This window comes from Bos indicus, chromosome 17 (genome assembly GCF_029378745.1).
Source record: "Bos indicus isolate NIAB-ARS_2022 breed Sahiwal x Tharparkar chromosome 17, NIAB-ARS_B.indTharparkar_mat_pri_1.0, whole genome shotgun sequence".
Classification (NCBI taxonomy): Eukaryota; Metazoa; Chordata; class Mammalia; order Artiodactyla; family Bovidae; genus Bos; species Bos indicus.
This window is the reverse complement of record NC_091776.1, coordinates 37,051,723-37,073,460: the sequence shown is the minus strand read 5'-3', so window position 1 is coordinate 37,073,460 and position 21,738 is coordinate 37,051,723. Positions and strand designations below refer to the sequence as shown.

At 38.1% G+C, this 21,738-nt stretch overlaps 1 protein-coding gene across 4 annotated transcripts in view; it reads right to left on the bottom strand.

The window, feature by feature from the left end:
- The window catches only part of FSTL5 (follistatin like 5), a 935,726-nt gene that overhangs the window by 198,628 nt on the left and 715,360 nt on the right, over window positions 1-21,738 (bottom strand). For all 4 annotated transcript variants that reach the window (XM_070769158.1, XM_070769157.1, XM_070769159.1 and 1 more), the window contains exon 8: window positions 20,331-20,451. In XM_070769158.1, the coding sequence (XP_070625259.1) occupies window positions 20,331-20,451 (121 nt within the window). The remainder of the gene's footprint in view (window positions 1-20,330; window positions 20,452-21,738) is intronic.

Below are 21,738 nucleotides of genomic sequence, written 5' to 3'. Positions count from 1 at the left end.
GACAATTCAGGTATGACCTAAATCAAATCACTTATGATTATACAGTGGAAGTGAGAAATAAATTTAAGGGCCTAGATCTGATAGATAGAGTCCATGATGAACTATGGAATGAGGTTGGTGACATTGTACAGAAGACAGGGATCAAGACCATCCCCATGGAAAAGAAATGCAAAACAGCAAAATGGCTGTCTGGGGAGGCCTTACAAATAGCTGTGAAAAGAAGAGAAGCTAAAAGCAAAGGAGAAAAGGAAAGATGAGCATCTGAATGCAGAGTTCCAAAGAATAGCAAGGAGAGATAAGAAAGCCTTCCTCAGCTATCAATGCAAAGAAATAGAGGAAAACAACAGAATGGGAAACACTAGAGATCTCTACAAGAAAATTAGATATACCAAGGGAACATTTCATGCAAAGATGGGCTCGATAAAGGACAGAAATGGTATGGACCTAACAGAAGCAGAATATATTCAGAAGAGGTGGCAAGAATACACAGAAGTGTAAAAAAAAGATCTTCATGACACAGATAATCACGATGGTGTGATCACTCACCTAGAGCCAGACATCCTGGAATGTGAAGTCAAGTGGCCCTTAGAAAACATCACTACGAACAAAGCTAGTGGAGGTGATGGAATTCCAGTGGAGCTATTTCAAATCCTGAAAGATGATGCTGTGAAAGTGCTGCACTCAATATGCCAGCAAATTTGGAAAACTCAGCAGTGGCCACAAGAATGGAAAAGGTCAGTTTTCATTCCAATTCCAAAGAAAGGCAATGCCAAAGAATGCTCAAACTACCGCACAATTGCACTCATCTCACATGCTAGTAAAGTAATGCTCAAAATTCTCCAAGCCAGGCTTCAGTAGTACGTGAACTGTGAACTTCCTGATGTTCAAGCTGGTTTTAGAAAAGGCACAAGAACCAGAGATCAAATTGCCAACATCCACTGGATCATAGAAAAAGCAAGAAAGTTCCAGAAAAACATCTATTTCTGCTTTATTGACTATGCCAAAGCCTTTGACTGTGTGGATCACAATAAACTGTGGAAAATTCTGAAAGGATGTGAATACCAGACCACCTGACTTGCCTCTTGAGATATCTGTATGCAGGTCAGGAAGCAACAGTTAGAACTGGACATGGAACAACACACTGGTTCCAAATAGGAAAAAGACTACATCAAGGCTGTATATTGTCACCCAGCTTATTTAACATCTATGCAGAGTACATCATGAGAAACTCTGGACTGGAAGAAACACAAGCTGGAATCAAGATTGCCGGGAGAAATATCAATAACCTCAGATATGCAGATGACACCACCCTTATGGCAGAAAGAGAAGATGAACTAAAAAGCCTCTTGATGAAAGTGAAAGTGGAGAGTGAAAAAGTTGGCTTAAAGCTCAACATTCAGAAAACGAAGACCATAGCATCCGGTCCCATCACTTCATGGGAAATAGATGAGGAAACAGTGGAAACAGTGTCAGACTTTATTTTTGGGGACTCCAAAATCATTGCAGATAGTGACTGCAGCCATGAAATTAAAAGACATTTACTCCTTAGAAGGAAAGTTATGACCAACCTAGATAGCATATTCAAAAGCAGAGACATTACTCTACCAACGAAGGTCTCTCTAGTCAAGGCTATGGTTTTTCCAGTGGTCATGTATGGATGTGAGTGTTGGACTGTGTAGAAGGCTGAGCACTGAATAATTGATGCTTTTGAACTGTGGTGTTGGAGAAAACTCTTGAGAGTCCCTTGGACTGCAAGGAGATCCAATCAGTTTATTCTGAAGGAGATCAGCCCTGGGATGTCTTTGGAAGGAATGATGCTAAAGCTGAAACTCCAGTACTTTGGCCACCTCATGCGAAGAGTTGACTCATTGGAAAAGACTCTGATGCTGGGAGGGATTGGGGGCAGAAGGAGAAGGGGACGACAGAGGATGAGATGGCTGGATGGCATCACTGACCCCATGGACGTGAGTCTGGGTGAACTCCGGGAGTTGGTGATGGACAGAGAGGCCTGGAGTGCTGCGATTCATGGAGTCTCAAAGAGTCAGACATGACTGAGCGACTGAACTGAACTGAACTAGGTTGGCAGTACTAAACTGCCCTAATTCCATTAACTGCCTTTATTTACAAATGAGAGCTTCTGTAAGAAAGGGCTTGTTCAAAACCTAACAAGTACTCTGGTTTCCTTATTTCTGTAAATGCTGGTCATGACTTAAGATTGCAGAGGTCTACAATCTGTCTTCACTCATAGAAAAATAATATAGTAACAAACAAATACAAAGGAAAAGTATCCTATTTTAAGGAAATAAATCTCAAAAGCTAGACAGGAAAAAAAAAAAAAAAAACCTCAAAACTTTAAAAGCTAAATAGCATTTAAAGTTCCATATCTCTAATATCTCTAAGAAGGAAGTTTGCTCAGTTTGTTAAGGAGGATCTGACATGGTTTAAAATACTTACTTTAATGATTCATCATGGCATGATTAGTAGAAATTGAAAGCAAAATAAAGGGAGAAATTGATTAACCTGGAGAGAGATTTACTTAGGAGAACATCTTAGAGGACAGAGAAGCCACCAGATATGAAAAGGAAAATTAGATCTTTAATTCAGTACACATACACACACACATGCATACAAGCACACATAGGCATGTACACACACGTCATGGAGAGGTGACTCTGAGGACTAAATTCTCTTAAAATAGATATAATTAAAAATTGGGGAAATTGTTTAGTTGTGTATTTAATAAAATGAATGGTAGTCTCCAGCAATCTGACACCAGAGGAGACTGGAAAGATCTCAGAGAGCAAGCTAGGTTGACTCTTCAAAGGAATCCACAATCAGGAACTAATCAGAAACATTTATTCATTTATCAATGTGAATTTATTCAGGAAATATTTATTGAGTCATAACTATGTTTAAGGCACTGTGCAAGGCATGTGAAAGCAGAAAAAGAGAGCGATAACAAGAGAAAGAGAGTAAATCTCCTCTAGTGAGGGAAGGCCAAAACTGAACTATAAACTTATTAGGTAAATATTGACCTTATTTAATTAAATTTAAGATGCTAATATTTATATATCATTAACAAAGAAGGAAATGTTGCTAGTTGATAGACACTTTGTTTTTATACCCATATAGTATAGAATGTATCACTGTTTCAAAGATGTTTATATAATGAGGAAATAAACAGTGTTAATACTTTTCTAGGCTGCTGCTGCTGCTGCTAAGTCGCTTCAGTCGTGTCCGACTCTGTGCGACCCCATGGACGGCAGCCCACCAGGCTCCCCCGTCCCTGGGATTCTCCAGGCAAGAACACTGGAGTGGGCCGCCATTTTCTTCTCCAATGCATGAAAGTGAAAAGTAAAAATGAAGTTGCTCAGTCATGCCCGACTCTTAGCGACCCCATGGACTGCAGCCTACCAGGCTGCTCCGTCCATGGGATTTTCCAAGCAAGAGTACTGGAGTGGGTTGCCATTGCATACCTCTTATTAGAAAGTAATAGTGCTATCCATAAATAAAATCAAGAGGGACCAAGACTGCAGGAAGATGGGGATTAGCCCTAATCTTAAACTGGGTAGTTTGAATAAGTCTTTGTTGAGAAAAGGACATTTAACTAAAGAGTTTAAAGTGGTTGAAACTAAGCCTTCTTGGCATTTGGCTAAATATCTTCAGGTTTAGGGAATAGATGCCTGCAAACTGGTTATATTAAAGAAACGAAAAGTGGACACTAAGAGCAACTAGAGTGGAATTTGCAAGAGAGAGGTGAACAGGATAGGAAGATACTACAAAATCAGAAAACTTATGGTTTTGGTGAGCTTTCAAGAGACTGGCTTTTAATCTGAGTGACATCAGTAGTCAATGTAGAATTTTAAGCAGAGGAAGGGTGTGACTTAACTCATAAATGTGAAGTTGGATATACACAAAAATAGGAATAATCATTTTATTTATGGTTACTCAAATGTAAGAATAACAGGCCATAAATTTCCTTCAAGTGTTTGTACAAATTGTATAAAATACGTTAGAAAGACAGATGAACAGTAAAACTCTCTCCTGGCTTCCCGGGATGTATTCCAAAGTGACAGCTATTGCAGGTGGTCATGAAGTTTCCTCTGCATCCAAGGACTCATGATCTGGCAGTGTTTGGAATTAAGACTCTGAGGGAAAACGCAGCCAAGGTGAAACATACTTAAAGGACTCTAGGTAAGATAATGGTGGATCATGTCTGGGCATAGGTTAGATATCATTCTAATGGAAGAATTGCCCCCGGGTGGGATTACTCGAATCAATAAGGAAAGTATGGAAAACTTTTGCTTGAACTATAAATGCTTTTGGCAGATCTAGATGTAATATCTTCAAATCTCTCACTGTGACAAATCCATAAGACTACATATAGAGAAATCCATGAGAACAAATATGTGTGGAACAGAAAGCAGAGAGCAGTAAAAGAGAAGGAAGATCCTTGTTTCTGCCACATTGCCTTACAAAATGAAAAAGGAAAAAGACAAATGAAGTGGCTTATTCTTTCTGAAAGAAATAATGGAACAATTAAGAGCAAGAGAGTATTAGAAACAAGAGGAAATGTAGCAGAAATTAATATAGCACAGGATCTAGAAACTTTCAAACTGAAGGTATGAAATATTGTGGAGTTCATGGGAAGTTTAACTTTGCAGCACCCCCAAAAACACAGTCTCTAGAAACATTAATCTCATTTTCTGGTTCAGAATCAGGTAGAAGATATACGCCAGGTAAAACAGCATGGGGGTTTGGTGTAATCTCTAGGGACCTACTTTCACAAATGCAAGTAATTCCATCTTGGCACTGGGTCCAAATTTCCCCAGGAAAATATGATTGTCTTAACTGCTTTCTGAGAGAGCTATCAGTCTGCACGGACTGATCTTTCTCCCAGAAAGTTTATGAACATTGGGCTCTTGTGGCAAAATCAGGCTCAATGTACACGAAGTATATTCTTTCTTCTTTTTGAGCACAGAGCTACTTTACTTTTCTCAGACTTCTTTATGTTGACACTAATTATGTATTTTGCTAAGCAGACAAAAACACTATCTGATACCACAAGTCCTACTCTTAAAAAATTTCCTACACAGTCCTTCATGTGTGGTCTCTCTAGTGCTTGAGGAAAATGATTCTAAGATTATTTGCGGTGTGGAGATATCCACCCCCTCCCCTTCAATTTCTACATTTACCAGAAGATAAGATCCCTTTTATAGGTGAGGGTGCAATATGAATTAACTATACAAATGTTGAAGCTTACTCATAATTGCTGTATTTTATCTCATGACCGGGCCAAGTAACACACAGTTCACCGACTGGATCAAGGACATTCAGTAGCATTGTCTTATATGATATTATGGGCTTCAGAGAGACCAATCCTGGATCACCAGATGATTGCATGAAACAGAGCCCCCTGTAAACCCCCAACTGAACTGGATTGCAGTAGAAATGAGAAATCAGCATGATAAATAAAGTTACATATTGGTTAAACTACTAGAATAACAGAGAAACCACACAGTCAGTGACTTACTGCTGCTGCTGCTGCTAAGTCGCTTCAGTCGTGTCCAACTCTGTGTGACCCCATAGACAGCAGCCCACCAGGCTTCCCCGTCCCTGGGATTCTCCAGGCAAGAACACTGGAGTGGGTTGCCATTTCCTTCTCCAATTCATGAAAGCAAAAAGTGAAAGTGAAGTCGCTCAGTCGTGTCCGACTCTAGCGACCCCATGGACTGCAGCCTCCCAGGCTCCTCCATCCATGGGATTTTCTAGGCAAAAGTACTGGAGTGGGGTGCCATTGCCTTCTCCGTCAGTGATTTAAGTAAGATATAAATCCTGATATGTAATCATAAAGTGGTATCGTGGCTTCATAGTGTGGCTACAGATTAAGCTATTTTAACACAGAACCAAATACCTTGGCTAAAACAAAATATTAGACTTGTAGGAAGCCAGATAATGACTGAGGAACTTGTTCTCATTGCATACCCAATGCATTTGTTTCTTATTCCTGCTGTAACATATTAAGCAACCTAAATTTATTTTCTTACATTTCTGAAGGCCAGAAACCAAAACTAAGTTTTACTAAGGTGCCAGCAGGGTTGGTTCATTTTGGAGACTCTAGGGGAAACTCCACATCCTTGGAATTTCTAGCTTCCTAGGTTACCTACACTCCTTGGTCTATTACTAATTCTTCAAATCACTCCAACTTCTTGCTTCTGTCATCACATCTCCTAATTTCTTCTCTGATTTTCTTGCTACTCCTATATGGGGACCCAGATGATAACACTTAGAGCCTACCAGAATCATCTATACTTGAGAACTTTATCATCTTACACTTAGAGCCTACCAAAATCATCTATACTTGAGAACCTTAATCATCTATGCAGGTTGCCTTTGCCATATCAAGTGGCATTCTCATGTTCCAAGGATTAGGATGTGAATAACTTCTGTGAGGACACTTTCAGCCCCCCATTCTCAAGCACCTTCTATTTTTATTTTTCTTCTAACTTCAAAGCATAACTTTCTTTCTCAGAATTAAAAATAGATCCTCCAGCTACCACCATCAGACCCATATTCCAAAAAAAAAAAAAAAAAGAAAGAAACAGGAAAAAAGGAAGGGAAGGCACATATCTTTTCTCTTATGATTGCAATTCAGGTATTAAATGCATTAGTTAAGCTCACACTCTATTGGCCAAAACTTTGTTACAGGGAAACATTTAGCTTCAAAGGGAAGTGGAAAGATAGGTTTGGTAGGTTGCCTTAGGTTTGCTAAAAGTGATTTTTTATTATTAAAGAAAACTAAAGAGAGTTATTTGGTAGATAGCAACTCACATACAGTGACAAAATTAATTTGTTTATCTATGGTTTTGAGCAATTAAATATAAGATTTTTGGCTTTGAGTAGTTGATATAGAAAGAGAAATATTATACCAAGAAAAACCATTTTGGGGGGTCATTCTCCTTTATTCATATACTACTGAGTACCTGCCATGGTTTTTAGCAGAATTAAGTACTGAACTCTGAGAATAAAGATGAAATTCTTTGCAATTACTTGTAATTTCTAAATTTATTTGATATTTTCTTGATGATGTCCACATTAATCATATCCACTAACTTCCAGAATTGTTACAAATGAGGATCATGGGACACTTGCCTTTAACTAATACAATCTTTCATGCTTTAAAATTATTTTTATAAGATAAAAGATCCTGATGGAACTTAATAAGAGCTAAGTCCTCTGCCTTAGATAAATAAAATACACAACAGTTATCAAATACTGAAAATCAGCAGCAGACGACTGTGATCCCTGAAATAAGACAAAAAAAAAAAAAGATGAGCTATATAATGCCTTGGGCTTTCCAGGTCATGCTAGCGGTAAAGAACCCACCTGTCAATGCAGGACACATAAGAGATGTGGGTTTAATCCCTGGGTTGGGAAGTTTCCTGGAGAAGGGCATGGCAACCCCCTCCAGTATGCTTACCTGGAGAATCACATAGGCAGTGGAGCCTGGGAGGCTACAGTCCACAGAGTCACATAGAGTCAGATATGACTGATGTGACTTGGCACATGTGTAATGCCTCAATATCCAGTAGAAATCATTCTTTAATGAAGAAAAAATGAAAATGTCTTTAAACAAAATGGCTGAGAAAAAGTATCAGGAACAGATTTGAATTTCACATGGCTAAATAATGTTTAGTAGATTAAACATTAAGAAAAGTTTAGAAAGAAAACTAAAGGAAAGTTCAGAAATTTGGATTTAAGTGAAAGAATGAGGGGATTAGGAAGGATAAATGTAAAAGTCTGTTTTTCTTTTAATTTTTGAAAGACATTTGACTATTTAGAGCAAAAATAATACAATGTATTGTGAAGTTTATTACATACGTAGAAATAAAGTGTTTGACAATGTTACCACAATGAATGGAAAGGAGAGAGATCAATGTACACTGTGTTAAAGTTCTTGTATTTTATGTGAAGTGGTAAAATATGTGAATATACATAGTAATACATTAAAGCTGTATGTTGAGAGCAGACGTTTCAGTTACACCTTAAAAATCAAAAAAGAGCTACAGTTGAGAAGTTTTTGGTGGTTGTTGTTTAGTCACTAGTCATGTCTGACTCTGCAATCCCATGGACTGTAACCCACCAGCCTCCTCTGTCTAGAGGATTTCTCAGGCAAGAATACTGAACTGGGATGCCATTTCCTTCTCCAGGGGATCTTCCAAACTGAAGGATCAAACCCTCAACTCCTGCAGCTCTTGCATTACAGGCAGATTCTTTACCACTGAGCCATCAGGAAAATCCAGAATAAGTTAATAAATAATTTTGAGATAAAAAACAAAAATCTAAAAGATATGAACTCCAACAGAAGGCAGAATATAAGAAAATCATGAAAAAAAAAGAGCTGATTCAACCATTTGAAAACATATAGTATGAGAGAACAGTTAAATTCAGTGAGAATTATCCCAGGATAGAGATGTTGACTTTCTCCCAAAGCTATAAACTTCAAAAACTCTTTCACTTAAAGGAAACAAAATTAGAAATTAGGGAGGGACCTGATTCTTCAGATATTACGTGTTCTTAAAGCTTTCAGACTTTCTTTAGACTTTATGTCACAAGGGTATAAGAATTTAATTTTGGATATTACTTACTTTGGACTAATTTCTTTGAAACTTTAATCTTTGAAGTATTACTTCTCTCTGGGAATTTAATAATTAGATTATATATTAAAATTTGAACATCTCTATGTTCTCACTATTGCATAATTGGAATATCTTGATATCATGATTTAATCTAATTGCAGAAGCTCTGAAGAGCCCTATTGAACAGTATAACTAGACATAATGTAGCATGGGAAATAGAGAAAAATCTTCAGGCTTTGGAGTTAATGGCTTAATGTACTGTCCTGCCATGTTCAGCTACTTCAATCATGTCTGACTGTTTGCGACCCCATGGACTGTAGCCCACCAGGCTCCTCTGTCCATGGGGTTTTTCAGACAAGAGTACTGGAGTAGGTTGCCATGCCCTCCTCCAGGGGATTTCCCTGACCCAGAGATCTAACTCAACTCTCCTACATCTCCCACATGGCAGGCAAATTCTTTACTACTGAGCTACCAGGGGAAGCCCAATGTATAGTTCTACTATATTTCAAAGCCTTCTGGAAGAAAATGTATAGCACCCACCAATAGTTCTCAGGGATGCTACAAAAAGGCAGCAATGGTAGTTAGGCTAGTGAGTAAGTGATAGTTGCTCAGTTGTGTCTGACTCTTTGCAACCCCATAGACTGTAGCCTGCCAGGTTCCTCTGTCAATGGAATTCTCCAGGCAAGAATACTGAAGGACATCCTTAGGTATGAGCGTCCCCAAGAACCACTCTGAGAATAGAACTTAGTTCAGATAGTTGATCTGGGAAATGACCCCAGAAAGCACAAGTTAAACATTAGGAAAAATAAGGTAGAGGAAAGCAAAACAGCACCAAAAAATGCTCAATTCCAGTGCCATAGGAATTGAGAAATCAGGAACCACTAAGGAGCTGGAAGCTGGGCTTCCTACTCATCAACACTTGTTCTCCACTGGTTAAGGACTGTACCTGGGGACATTTCATGCCTGGTACGCCTGGGATGCACTGAGTGCAGTTGATAAAGCTTCTTGTGTCACGTAAAGACCTAACTAAAGAGAGTAGAAGAAAGACCCCTACATGACCAGCTGTCAGGGGATGTCCACCACACCTGAGAAGGGGGAGTGAGGTTTGGAGCCATCATCAAAGTTAAGGGGAAGACTGACTTCATGTATGTCTGATCTCAACCCTTGAAGAAACAGCCACTCCCTATATGTTTATTTTCAAGTCAAAATTAGGAGAACAAAGCTGGAAACTCTGAAGAAGGATACACACCCCTGTATCACATGTCTCTGGGGAATCAAATTGTTGCAGCAGTAGTTCTCCAACTAGCATCAGGAGGATTTGTTGACACAGGTCCTCCTACCCTATGACCAGGGCATTCAGTAGTATGAGTGCACCCTGAGAATGTGCATTTTAAAAAATTATATTAATAAACTTATTTACAAAATAAAAATAGACTCACAGACATAAAAAAAAAAAAAACATATGGGTACCAAAGAGGAAAGGGGGGAGAGAGATAAATTAGGAGTTTAAGATTAACTAATGCACACTAGTGTTAAGTGTTAGTTGCTCAGTCATGTCTGACTCTGCAACTTCATGGACTATAACCCTCCAGGCTCCTCTGTCTTTGGAATTCTCCTGGCAAGAATACTGGAGTGGCTAGTCATTCCTTTTGCCAAGGGATCTTCCCAACCCAGGGATGGAACCATGCTGTCCTGCATTGCAGGCAGATTCTTTACCATCTGAACCACCGGATGCACACTACTCTGTATAAAATAGATAAATATCAATATCCTATTGTATAGCATGTGGAACTATATTTAATATCTGGAAATAACCTGTAATGGGAAAACATTTTTAAGAGAATATATATATTCTTTAACGAATCTGCCTATAATGCGGGAGGCATGGGTTTGATCCTTGGGTTGGGAAGATCCGCTGGATAAGGGAAAAGCTACCCACTTCAGTATTCTGGCCTAGAGAATTCCATGGACTGTATAGTTCATGGGATTGCAAAGAGTCGAAAATGGCTGAGTGACTTTCAGTTTCACTTTCACATGTATTATGTATAACTAAATCACTTTGATATCAGAGAAGGCAATGGCACCCCACTCCAGTACTCTTGCTTGGAAAATCCCATGGATGGAGGAGCCTGTTAGGCTGCTATCCATGGGGTCGCTAAGAGTCGGACAAGACTGAGTGACTTCACTTTCACTCTTCACTTTCATGCAGTGGAGAAGGAAATGGCAACCGACTCCAGTAATCTTGCCTGGAGAATCCCAGGGATGGGGGAGCCTGGTGGGCTGCCGTCTGTGGGGTCGCACAGAGTCGGACATGACTGAAGTGACTTAGCAATAGCAAATCACTTTGCTATACACCTGAAACTAACACAAACATGTAAATTAACTACATTTAAGTAAAAAAAAAATTAATATTAAAAATAAAATAAGTTGTTTGTGCCGCTTGCCCAGGAACCATAGTTAGAGAATAACTGAGCCGGTGTAACTCTCAAAACCTCTCTCTCATCATCCTCTGATAACTCACAATGGGAAGAAGAGAGAAGAACTTGGCCTTTTGCTCCCTGCTTACTCGACCTTGCTTCCCTGGTGGCTCAGAAGTTAAAGCGTCTGCCTGCAATGCAGGAGATCTGGGTTCGATCCCTAGGTTGAGAAGCTCCCCTGGAGAAGGAAATGGCAACCCACTCCAGTGTTCTTGCCTGGAGAACCCTTGGAGAAAAGAGCCTAGTAGGCTACAGTCCACGGGGTCCCAAAGAGTTGGACACGACTGAGCAACTTCACTTTACTGGGCCTTACTACTCACAGGAAGGTTTTATTCCCATCTTTCCTTTGTCCTTGCTAAAAACTTATCTGGGAAGCTTCCCTGAGACTGGGTGAGGAAATTCAATTTCATACTACAAGAAAAAGCAGGCCGCTGTTGCTCCAGACTTAAGCTGCTTTATCTACAAAGCTTTACCAGTAATGAAGGTGATGCTTTGATATCTGTATAACTAACTCCAAGTGTTGTTTCCAAACTCTGGAGGAGAAAAAATAGGGGTGTTCTACATAAACATTCTATAATGCCAGCAGTTTTTTGCAGAAGTTTTTGACATGAGTAGGAAAATATCCACTTGATATTATGTGTGAGGTCTTCAACAATAAACAAGAAAGAAATAACTGCATACATATGGGTCTATTTTGAATATGGACGAGCTTTCTGCCCAGAGGGTAGTGTAAACACCAAATGACATTTAAAATTTCATACATTCTGTATCCTAAGCTGAAGATCTAAAGACTATTCTCTTTATGTAAAAAGAAAAAGAAAAGCATGAAATGAATTTCACTGGTAGAGTCAAGCTCCTTTGATTTATACATAATGTTTCTTCTGGCAAGGACACAGAAGCACTCTCATATTTCAATAATCTAATTTTATATTGTTTGAAAAGAAAAAGGGCTATTGACAGACTTTTATTTAGCCTGCACCCTGGGATATTTAAATAGACTTTGCACTTCAAAAACACTCTTTAACAAATTCCAATGACTTGTGGTATTTGCAGAGGTTTTTATGGTAATCAATAATATATTTTATTTTTATTACTAATTGACAAACTGTTAAGATATGCTAAATTTCCTATGGAAACCTGATTTTCTAAAGTTCTTTTTAACCTGTTCTAAAAGGTGGATGGAAAATGCAAAATGAGTTAAACTAGTTTCAGAGATTTATTGGGTCCATAAAAGTGCTATTTGTCTAACTAATTTGCATTTTCTTGCATGTTCATTGTATTTTTCAGTGTCACAGTTCCTTCTCAACAGTTCCTTTGTTATTGGCTTTTAACTGTTCTGAGTGACCTCAATTTTAGTATATTTACTTATACACAAATCATACCTTTAAAGTTATTATGCCAAATATAAATATAAAATAAAGAAAAGGGAAACATCAAGAAAAGAGACAAATCACATTTTAGCAAATCACTTGCAGGCTGTTATTTTTAACTAGTCTTATCATTTCTAAATATTTAGTTATAAAGTGTTATTATTCTATTATTTTTTTGCATAATATGTTGACATACCAGCATACTTTGTGATAAACAGGACTAGTTACTTACTCAGTATTTATTCTCACCTTCCTTCCTTCCTTCCTTTTAAATAATTGAACACTTCATCGTTGTGAATGACAAAACCCCAATGCCAAAGAAACATCTTTTGCAATCTCTATATTTAGAGAGCCAATGCAGTTATTGTTGGTACTCTCTTTAAAGTTCCTTTAAAAATAGGCTCTTGGTATCAGGCACTATTTTCTTTCCTCTTGCTTCCTTTTTGCTTCTTGAAATGTGAAATTGATGACTAGAATTTTCATCTCCACTTGGAAACATTGAGAAGGGCAACAACATGCTAAGCACAGGTAGGGGAAGCATAGCATGGTGACAGCGCTGTGGAATTGCCCTCCTGAACCACCTCATCTGGACTTCTTTTATGCATAAGAAAACCACATTGGTATCTCCCTCGAGCCTCTGTTATTTGGTGTGTCTGTTACAGCTGCTGAAGATAATCTATTACCAATACATGCATAAGACATTTTCTACCCAGCATTTTTACTTATTCAAATAAGCTTAAATATGAAAAAATGATTCTTGAAATATACTTATTGGCTTCCCTAGTTGATAGAAAATGCAGTAGAACAAGGGGGTTTTCTTCTTCTTAGTCAGTTGTGGTTGAATTTGATGAAATAATGGTAGTCTACACTTCATTTTTTCCCCTCTCAGCTAAGGCCAGAACTGGAAAGTTAGATCTAAACATCTGGTTGTCTAAACATCTATCACATTTTAATGGTCCATATACTCCTTTATATATGCTTGACCTAAAGAAGTGTATTTTTAATAGACAGAAATTGCCAGATACCTTAAAAAGATGTTCTGAGTGAAGGTTTTACATTTCTTTCTCTTGTGTGCCCTTGTACTAGTAGTATTTGACCAAGGTGGATATCCCAGTTAATTTTTCAATTTGTTTCTCTTTTCTCATGTTCTCACCTATTTTCTTACCTATCACTTCCTTACCTTATCATTTATTCTGCGGTCCATCACTATAATCATTCTTTAACAACTTACTTAAATTTCTAGTACCTATCTCTCTCCCACCTACTCACCTGACAAAGTAAAATGTTGGTTAAATCCAAATCTCTTCTCTCTATGATTGCAAATGTACAACCAACCACAGCAGAAGAAAAACATATCAACATTTATCATCTCAAGGATACCCAAAGGTCTGAACAACATTCCAACTGCATACTGCTATTTTCATGGTCCTTCCTACATACCTCTCTTCTCCTCAAAGCACTAAAGCTCTCAACTCTGCATCCTCAATAGTTGGTATTCCTCATGTCATGAAATAATCCAAGCAATGCAAAGAAAATTTTCTCATGCTCCCTCCCTGAGCATCTTTCCCAGTGTCTTCCTCCTGGTTTAAAGAGATTAACTGCCAATATTTCAAAGAACAACTCTTCCGTTTGTGTACTAGATTATATCAACTTTTAAATATTTGATTACTATAATTTTCCTCTTTTTCTCTGATATAAGCTACTTTTAATTTTTATTGGATTACTTACATCAACATAAAAGATAATCACATCTGCAATTTTTTAATAAAATTCCTTCTCCTAATCCTACATCACTCTCCAGTCAAGGCACAGTTTTCTCTCTGTTCCCTTTCAATCTATATAATATCATTGCTTCTCTTTGCAAACCCCATCCTTTCATGAAAACATTTATACCAAGAATTTTAAAGCAGGTTAAATGTAGTAGGAGAAAATAGGAAACGACTAGTTTTAGTCCCAAGTTTAGGAATCTTTGTTCCCTGAAAAAGGAAAACCTTAGTGCTCAATCAAGGTAATCACTGCTAATATTGAATTTGTAATGCTAAGCCTAATAATGGCAGAAATTTCACAGTGTTTCTGAGACCTCATTATTCCTTTATTCTTGTATTCCATCTTCAGAAAAAAATCTGAGATCAGAGTAAATAGTTCATCCACAGGAGGGATGAAATCAGAATACTTCATTTCCCCAGAACCTCTCAGGGCACATTTTATGACACAAATGCCTGCAGTTTGGCTCAAAAACCTTCTTCCTGGGCTTCCCAGCTGGAGCATGGCAAATGAGTGAGTTATGTAAAAACCCTACATCAGATGTGAATGGGAAGCAGACACTTGAAAGAGCAGCCATTCAGAATAGTTCTCATGCTTTACATCACAATGACTTGAGAAGCTCATCAAAATGAAGATTTTAAATCAAACTTCTAGAGGATGCTGGTGAAACTCCAGTTCTATATTTTTGATACTTTTTCCTGTTATCCTGATGCACTTAGAACATGTACCATGCACTGCTCAACAAACTAGCAAGAGTTCTTACACAGCTGCTACTTAGACTGGACAAACAAGGCCTGAAAGTAAGGATGCTCTAAATAAAAAAGATTATTTAGTGTTGTTGTCTAGTTGCTAAGACTTATCCGACTTTTTGGCAACCCCATGGACTGCATCCTGCCAGGCTCCTTTCTCCATGGGATTTTCCAGGCAAGAATACTGGCTTGGTTTGCCATTTCCTCCTCCAGGGGATCTTCCCAACCCAGGGATAGAACCCATGTCTCCTACATTGGCAGGTGGATTCTTTACCACTGAGTCACCAGGGAATGAATGGTTAGCCAAGAACAAAATTGGAGAATGTTTCTCCCTAATACATATATATATATACATACATATATATATATATATATATATATATATATATATACACACTCAAAAAAAAAAAAGCACAATGCATCAGTCTTGACAATTCATCTACTAGACTGTAAAAATTACAACGAAGAGGGAGGCAACAGCCAGACTTGCTACAACAACCATTTCACCATGGATGCAGCACCCACATAGCAAACAATTCCCCCACACACTTGTTTTCCCAAGATTGTGTGCCCTCCAGAATAGTTGCTATCTCTGAATATCCTACTCTAAACATCTGAGACCACTGGGAACAAGCATGCTTCATTTCCTTCATATTCTGTCTGCTTTCTTCACTGTTTTCCTTGAAAGTCCATTTCTAAGCCTTAACCCATGTCTAGTTGACAACTGGGTTTGCCCCAGAAACCAAGGTCTAAATCTGCTTCTGTGGAGTGCCAACAATAGTCAAACTATTGCCAGAGTCATTCCAAGTCTTTGATGAAAACCCACCAACCTCCAGCTTTAAAAAGATTTATTTAACATAAATCTTTAAGTTAAAGGGCCCAGAGATAAGAAAGGATGTTACAAACAAACAAACAAAAAACAAATGGAAAAAACTTAGGCCAAGTTAGAAACAAATGTGACCTCCCACAGACCCTGAGTCTTATTATACACTGATTTTATTTTTAATTTAATTTTATTTTTAAATTTTACAATATTGTATTGGTTTTGCCAAATATCAAAATGAATCCGCCACAGGTATACATGTGTTCCCCATCCTTAACCCTCCTCCCTCCTCCCTCCCCATACCATCCCTCTGGGTCGTCCCAGTGCACCAGCCCCAAGCATCCAGTATCTTGCATCGGGCCTGGACTGGCGACTTGTTCCATATATGATATTATACATACTTCAATGCCATTCTCCCAAATCATCCCACCCTCTCCCTCTCCCAAAGAGTCCAAAAGACTGTTCTACACATCAGTGTCTCTTTTGCTGTCTCGTGTACAGGGTTATTGTTACCATCTTTCTAAATTCCAGATATATGCGTTAGTATACTGTATTGATATTTTTCTTTCTGGCTTACTTCACTCAGTATAATAGGCTCCAGTTTCATCCACCTCATTAGAACTGATTCAAATGTATTCTTTTTAATGGCTGAGTAATACTCCATTGTGTCTATGTACCACAGCTTTCTTATCCATTCATCTGCTGATGGGCATCTAGGTTGCTTCCATGTCCTGGCTATTATAAACAGTGCTGCGATGAACATTGGGATACACTTGTCTCTTTCAATTCTGGTTTCCTCAGTGTGTATGCCCAGCAGTGGGATTGCTGGATCATAAGGCAGTTCTAGTTCCAGTTTTTTAAGGAATCTCCACACTGTTCTCCATAGTGGCTGTACTAGTTTGCATTCCCACCAACAGTGTAAGAGGGTTCCCTTTGCTCCACACCATCTCCAGCATTTATTGCTTGTAGACTTTTGGATCGCAGCCATTCTGACTGGTGTGAAATGGTACCTCATAGTGGTTTTGATTTGCATTTCTCTGATAATGAGTGATGTTGAGCATCTTTTCATGTGTTTGTTAGCCATCTGTATGTCTTCTTTGGAGAAATGTCTACTTAGTTCTTTGGCCCATTTTTTGATTGGGTCATTTATTTTTCTGGAATTGAGCTGTAGGAGTTGCTTGTATATTTTTGAGATTAGTTGTTTGTCAGTTGCTTCATTTGCTATTATTTTCTCCCATTCTGAAGGCTGTCTTTTCACCTTGCTTATAGTTTCCTTTGTTGTGCAGAAGCTTTTAAGTTTACTTAGGTCCCATTTGTTTATTTTTGCTTTTATTACCAATATTCTGGGAGGTGGGTCATAGAGGATCCTGCTGTGATGTATGTCAGAGAGTGTTTTGCCTATGTTCTCCTCTATGAGTTGTATAGTTTCTGGTCTTACGTTTGGATCTTTAACCCATTTTGAGTTTATTCTTGTGTATGGTGTTAGAAAGTGCTCTAGTTTCATTCTTTTACAAGTGGTTGACCAGTTTTCCCAGCACCACTTGTTAAAGAGATTGCGACCCCATGAATCGCAGCATGCCAGGCCTCCCTGTCCATCACCAACTCCCAGAGTTCACTCAGACTTACTTCCATCGAGTCAGTGATGCCATCCAGCCATCTCATCCTCTGTCGTCCCCTTCTCCTCCTGCCCCCAATCCCTCCCAGCATCAGAGTCTTTTCCAATGAGTCAACTCTTCGCATGAGGTGGCCAAAGTACTGGAGTTTCAGCTTTAGCATCATTCCTTCCAAAGAAATCCCAGGGCTGATCTCCTTCAGAATGGACTGGTTGGATCTCCTTGCAGTCCAAGGGACTCTCAAGAGTCTTCTCCAACATCACAGTTCAAAAGAATCAATTCTTCAGTGCTCAGCCTTCTTCACAGTCCAACTCTCACATCCATACATGACTACTGGAAAAACCATAGCCTTGACTAGAAGGAGCTTTATTGGCAAAGTAATGTCTCTGCTTTTCAATATGCTATCTAGGTTGGTCATAACTGTCCTTCCAAGGAGTAAGTGTCTTTTAATTTCATGGCTGCAATCACCATCTGCAGTGATTTTGGAGCCCCCCAAAATAAAGTCTGACACTGTTTCCCCATCTATTTCCCATGAAGTGATGGGACCAGATGCCATGATCTTCGTTTTCTGAATGTTGAGCTTTAAGCCAACTTTTTCAACTCTCCTCTTTCACTTTCATCAAGAGGCTTTTGAGTTTCTCTTCACTTTCTGCCATAAGGGTGGTGTCATCTACATATCTGAGGTATTGATATTTCTCCTGGCAATCTTGATTCCAGCTTGTGTTTCTTCCAGTCCAGTGTTTCTCATGATGTACTCTGCATATAAGTTAAATAAACAGGGTGACAATATACAGCCTTGACGTACTCCTTTTCCTATTTGGAACCAGTTTGTTGTTCCATGTCCAGTTCTAACTGTTGCTTCCTGACCTGTATACAGATTTCTCAAGAGGCAGGTCAGGTGGTGTGGTATTCCCATCTCTTTCAGAATTTTCCACAGTTTATTGTGATCCACACAGTCAAAGGCTTTGGCATAGTCAAGAAAGCAGAAATAGATGTTTTTCTGGAACTCTCTTGCTTTTTCGATGATCCAGTGGATGTTGGCAATTTGATCTCTGGTTCCTCTGCCTTTTCTAAACCAGCTTGAACATCAGGAAGTTCACGGTTCACATATTGTTGAAGCCTGGCTTGGAGAATTCTGAGCATGACTTTACTAGCGTGTGAGATGAGTGCAATTGTGCGGTAGTTTGAGCATTCTTTGGCATTGCCTTTCTAATGCAAATGTTTTCTCATCGTTCACCGCAGTCTTCCTTCTTTTGTCTTTACTCTTTAAAATTAAATTCCTTCATTAGGTGGGCAGGAAGTTGATGTATGATCTTAGTTCCCACTTTTCCGTTCTTTGGCCACTGAATACAGCCTGTGTTTTCTCAATCTCAGGTTTGGTTTCATTATTTTCTGCTTTAGCAGACCAGAATATAAACCCTCCCCAACCAAGGCAGCAGGAGTGAGGTCTATAGGAATCTGGTAACAAAACCATAAGCTCTCTAACCTTTTCAAACATTTTTTTTTCCAATATTTTCTTGATTTCTAGGACATATTTTTCCTACATAGGGTGTTCATTCTAAGTCTTTGTTTCTCCAATTGTTAGCCTCAGCTCCAAGGCTCAGTTCTCTGACTTCAAATCCAACTATACTTATTCTAAAATGACTTCATCAAGCTCCAATTTAAGACTTTAAATCTAGTCTATGCACACTGATATTATCGAAATATTCAACTTTGTGCTGTCATTCTGATCTTCGGACTTACATACTAAACTGCATACTTGACTTCTATCTGGATAATTGTATAGAAGTTAATGTGTTGAAACAAATAAACAAACAAACAAACAAAAAACATTAATCTTACTCAGTCTCCAAACATGCTTCTTCCCCATTGCAATTGACGTTATGACCATAGATCTAAATGCTTCCTTCAAATTCCTTGGGTTCATTCTTTGTAAAGCTCTCTTTTTCTCATATTCACAAGCCATTCTTCAAATCTACTTTCAAAATATATCCCCAATCTGGCCACTTTTTACCTCTTCATCATTAACACTCAATCTTAAGCCATGTTTATCTCTCCTCTAGACTACTAATTTTTTTTTTTTTAAACAGATCTCAGTGCTTCCAATCATTTTAAAACAAATCAGAACATGCCATTTCCAATAATAAATGCTTAATATAATAACACATTATATATTATAATATAATGATATTCTGGCTATAATAAGAATAGGAATCCAATTTCTTAATTATGTACAGAAATTCATGTGATCTGCCTGGAGGCTGTCTCTCCAATGTCATTCCTGCCAGTCTCCTCTTAATTCATACCAATCACACCAGCCACCTTGCTGTTCCTACAGAAAGCCTAGTAAATTTCTGCCTCCTTTTTGTAAACTATAGAGTAAATTAATGTATATATCTGCATGGGAAATAATTAGTGTGTATTAATGAATCATATATGCAATTCTATATCATCAATTCAACTAAGTAAAATTTGAATTGTCATAAATAAAATAAAGCACTGATTATAAAATTGCTATCAGCCTACTTGGCCAATGCTCATAGCAATTAAATTGATTATTGAAATGATAAAACTCAGTTCAGTTCAGTTCAGTCACTCAGTTGTGTCTGACTCTTTGTGACCCTGTGGACTGCAGCGCGCCAGGCCTCCCTGTCTATCACCAACTCCTGGAGTTTACTCAAACTCATGTCCATGGAGTCAGTGATGCCATCCAACTGTCTCATCCTCTGTGGCCCCCTTCTCCTCCTACCTTCAATCTTTCCCAGTATCAGGATCTTTTCCAATGAGTCAGTTCTTCCCATAGGTGGCCAAAGTACTGGCCTTTCTTAGTCATTTGGGATGATCTTTGAATATCTACTGAAGAAAAAACAATTAAAACAATCCCACATTTCTTACCATTCACTTGGAAGATGTGAGTCTGATAGATGTTTTCATAGCCCTCTGCATAGCAGGTGTAATTCCCCATGTGAGTTGTGGTGACTTTGGTTATATACAAGGACCCATCATCTCCAAAGTCCTATAGAAAAAAGGCAAAATTAAATAGAATTAGCCATTTGTCCTTAAAATGTATTTTATCAGTTCACATTTTAAAAATGTATACTCAAGAATAAGTAAATTAATATATTTAAATTATGGAAATGACCACTGTTAGTGGTTGGTTAGTTCAATAAACTTGGAAGACTTGATGGGCTATAATTACTTATCTCAAATTAAGTTCTTTTAAAAAAGTATAACTTCTTGGTATTTATTTGAAATATATGAGCTTATATAAAATAACTGAATTTTTACATATTTTTCTAATTCAGCTTACATTTTAATTAATAAAGGCCTACAATGTTTTTTCTTATTTATAACTAAAACAAACAGCTGTTAACTACATGCTTCACAATTGCAATGTTTATACCCTTTAATTATATATTTACCCAGGAAAAAATATTAAAGCAGTGTGGTCTCAGAGATGGAATTTATAGCCATATGAATAGATCACGACTTTTTCAAGCCTCCTGGGAACAATCAGTACATTAGACATAAATGACTGTGGCCTTTCAAATTTATGAGGAAATGTGCATAACCATTAAAAAAGAACAAATAATCTTGCATTTCTTGTCAAAATCAAATTCAAGAAACACCTCTGAAACAGTAAAGACGAAAAAAGCTTTGCTTTCATAAAGGCAATGAATATACCGGCAAAAATTATTCTCAATCAAAATTTTCAGAACTTTGGAATAGACAAGGGCTTTCACCAGCCCTCAGAGCATTTACTGGAAAAAGTGACTGCTTCTCAAAAAGAACAGTGAGGCTGATAGTTTCCCTCTCTTCACAGCTACATAGAAGCCTTGGACCACCAACTTTGTGATTTGACTAGCAGTGAAAACCACCATACCTCAGACCTCAGAGTGGGGAAGAACCTATTTAAAACTGCTCCAAGATCCCATCCTCAGAAAATCACCACAATCTAACCTATGTAGCAGTTCCCTGAATATTTCCATTTTAATGACCTTTTCTGTGAGCAAGACTTGGAGCTGAGTCTCTGTAAATAGTCCTGCACCTAAGGCTAGTTTTTGAAGAGAAACATCAGCATTTGTATAACATTACAGCTTCCTATGGCAGAGATATGCAATGGAGATAACAAGAACATCAAAACTGTTAAAAACGAAAACAGGAAGGTGTCCACAAAGGGGTTTGAAAATATCTGCATATTCCAGGAATCTAGAAGCCCACAGAAATGTGCAAGACTATGTGTACAACTAGAAAATGTAGACTTTCTTTACATTTTAGGAGTAAGAAAGAATACATAATTTCT